The sequence below is a fragment of the Pygoscelis adeliae genome, unplaced genomic scaffold, assembly GCF_000699105.1.
Source record: "Pygoscelis adeliae isolate BGI_AS28 unplaced genomic scaffold, ASM69910v1 Scaffold135, whole genome shotgun sequence".
Taxonomy (NCBI): Eukaryota; Metazoa; Chordata; class Aves; order Sphenisciformes; family Spheniscidae; genus Pygoscelis; species Pygoscelis adeliae.
The window spans coordinates 3,193,132-3,196,197 of record NW_008824908.1 but is presented as its reverse complement, the minus strand read 5'-3'; the positions used below and the strand labels follow the sequence as shown (position 1 = coordinate 3,196,197).

Here is a 3,066-nt window from a genome sequence, read left to right as displayed (position 1 = left end):
CTGACTGGAAAAGGGGAAACATAACCCCCATTTTTAAAAAGGGAAAAAAGGAAGACCCGGGGAACTACAGGCCAGTCAGTCTCACCTCTATGCCCGGCAAGATCATGGAGCAGATCCTCCTGGAAACTATGGTAAGGTACATGGAAAATAAGGAGGTGATTGGTGACAGCCAACATGGCTTCACAAAGGGCAAATCGTACCTGACAAATCTGGTGGCCTTCTACGATGGGGTTACAGCGTTGGTGGATAAGGGAAGAGCAACTGATGTCATCTACCTGGACTTGTGCAAAGCATTTGACACTGTCCCACACGACATCCTCGTCTCTAAATTGGAGAGACATGGATTTGACAGATGGAACACTGCATAGATAAGGAAGTGGCTGGACGGTCGCACTCAAAAAGTTGCAGTCAACAGCTCGATGTCCAAGTGGAGACCAGTGACAAGTGGTGTTCCTCAGGGGTCGCTATTGGGACCGGCACCGTTTAACATCTTTGTCGGTGACATGGACAGTGGGATTGAGGGGACCCTCAGCAAGTTTGCCAACGACACCACGTTGTGTGGTGCGACTGACACACTGGAGGGAAGGGATGCCATCCAGAGGGACCTTGACAGACTTGAGAGGTGGGCCTGTGCGAACCTCATGAAGTTTAACAAGGCCAAGTGTAAGGTCCTGCACATAGGTCGGGGCAATCCCAAGCACAAATACAGGCTGGGCGGAGAATGGATTGAGAGCAGCCCTGAGGAAAAGGACTTGGGGTGTTGGTTGATGAGAAGCTCAACATGACCCGGCAATGTGCGCTTGCAGCCCAGAAGGCCAACCGTATCCTGGGCTGCCTTAAAAGAAGCGTGACCAGCAGGTCGAGGGAGGTGATTCTCCCCCTCTACTCCACTCTCGTGAGACCCCACCTGGAGTACTGCGTTCAGCTCTGGGGCCCCCAACATAAGGAGGACATGGACCTGTTGGAGCGGGTCCAGAGGAGGGCCACAAAGATAATCAGAGGGCTGGAGCATCTCTCGTATGAAGACAGGCTGAGAGAGTTGGGTTGTTCAGCCTGGAGAAAAGAAGGCTCTGGGGAGACCATATAGCAGCCTTCCAGTACCTGAAAGGGGCCTACAAGAAAGCTGGAGAGGCACTTTTTACAAGGGCATGTAGTGATAGGACAAGGGGTAATGGTTTTAAACTGAAAGAGGGTAGATTTATATTAGATATAAGGAAGAAATTCTTCACTATGAGGGTGGTGAGGCACTGGAACATGTTGCCCAGAGAAGTTATGGATGCCCCATCCCTGGAAGTGTTCAAGGCCAGGTTGGATGGGGCTTTGAGCCCACCCCAAACCGTTCTATGATTCTGTGATATGCAAAACCTGTCTCTAGCTGGGGAACGCAGAATGGAAGGCTCAGCTACTGCCTGAGATTAAGCTATGACAATTTTTAACTAGCTCATGAGAACTGTATTATATTCAAATGCATGACATTTTGAAAGCGTAGCTCTCAAAAAGGTGGTGGTGGCATCTGCACAAAGACAGTTACCATAGCTCAGCTGACATGGAATATATTATCAATGCCTAAGAAACCACTCTGAAATATCTTTCAGAAAAACACGTGCTGAATTTTGTGAACCAGTAGCTGCCAGATGTGACGAGTCATTTTTGTACAGATTCTGGTCCTTCTTCAGACCTTTTTTCTACAGGTATTCAGCTTTTATGCAAAAAAGCTATGGAGGTTTGTAAGGGCCAACAGAAAGACAGGAACATCTTATCTACCTTAGTCTTAACAGATGAAAGCTCTCAAGTGGGAGCAGAGCTACAAGTCACCAATAAGAAAGACTTATCCACATGCCCACAAAAGAAAGAAGTGACACATTTGGGTAGCACTTAAAACTTGACTAATCTTAGAAGAAAAGCTATCACGCAAGGGACTAGCTGCAAAGGAAGCATGACAACCAGACATCATGAAGCAAAATGGTGCCCAAAACAGGGGGAGAACGCATGCAAAAGAAAACCAAAACAGATGGAAGATGATGGAAAACTAACAGAAATGTGCCATGCAATTAACGTATTTGGTAATTAGAAATTGTAAAAAAAATTAAAGTATATTTAACTGGGGGTTTTTGACCTATGCCTGAACTATTACAGTTTGACGTAACAGGTGTTAAGACAATGAATTCAACAACTCCTTTCCTCCCAGTGGTAAAACAGCTCTGGTCAAGATTAAGTTACTTACTGCTGCTTTTTTTTCACAAAAGGCCTTCAAAGCTTCTGTGAGTTCCTGTGTAATATGAACAACAAGTGTTGCTTCTGAGTCTGAGGTGATATGAAAAGTCTCCTGTTGAAAAACATGGTTAGAATTGGTCATTAGGATGCCGAAGGGTCATATACACAAACAGATCAAAGTTATACTTTGATTTTGGTATAACCAAGTTTATACTATTAGTTGATACATGACATATATAATATACGTATACACACACGTGCGTATGAAAAAATAAAAATGTGAACATAATTATGGCCTGTTAAGAGGTAAAACATAACCCTGGATGTCTATGCCACTCCCATACTATCAATCATGAACATTTCGTTGCAGATAGAGAAGTTCTCTATGTTGTCTGTGTAGAAAATTGAATAAAAAGTAAGCTTCAGCACAATCAAATGCCTTTGATTCCCCCATGTCCTGGTTTTGGCAGGGATAGAGTTAATTTCCTTCCTAGTAGCTGGTACAGTGCTGTGTTTTGGATTCAGGGTGAGAACAATGTTGATAACACACCGATGTTTTAGTTGTTGCTAAGTAGTGTTTATACTAGTCAAGGACTTTCCAGCTCCCCATGCTCTACTGACTGAGAAGGCTGGAGGGGCACAAGAAGCTGGGAGGGGGCACAGCCAGGACAGCTGACCCAAACTGGCCAAAGGGGTATTCCATACCATGTGACGTCATGATCAGTACATAAACTGGGGGAAGAAGAAGGAAGGGGGGGACGTTTGGAGTGATGGCGTTTGTCTTCCCAAGTAACCATTACGCATGAGGGAGCCCTGCTTTCCTGGAGATGGCTGAACACCTGCCTGCCCATG

General features: G+C 45.3%; 1 protein-coding gene across 1 annotated transcript in view; it reads right to left on the bottom strand.

The window, feature by feature from the left end:
• The window catches only part of LOC103917739, a 39,803-nt gene that overhangs the window by 6,003 nt on the left and 30,734 nt on the right, over nucleotides 1–3,066 (bottom strand). The window contains exon 13 of the mRNA XM_009324929.1: nucleotides 2,225–2,326. Within this exon, the coding sequence (XP_009323204.1) occupies nucleotides 2,225–2,326 (102 nt within the window). The remainder of the gene's footprint in view (nucleotides 1–2,224; nucleotides 2,327–3,066) is intronic.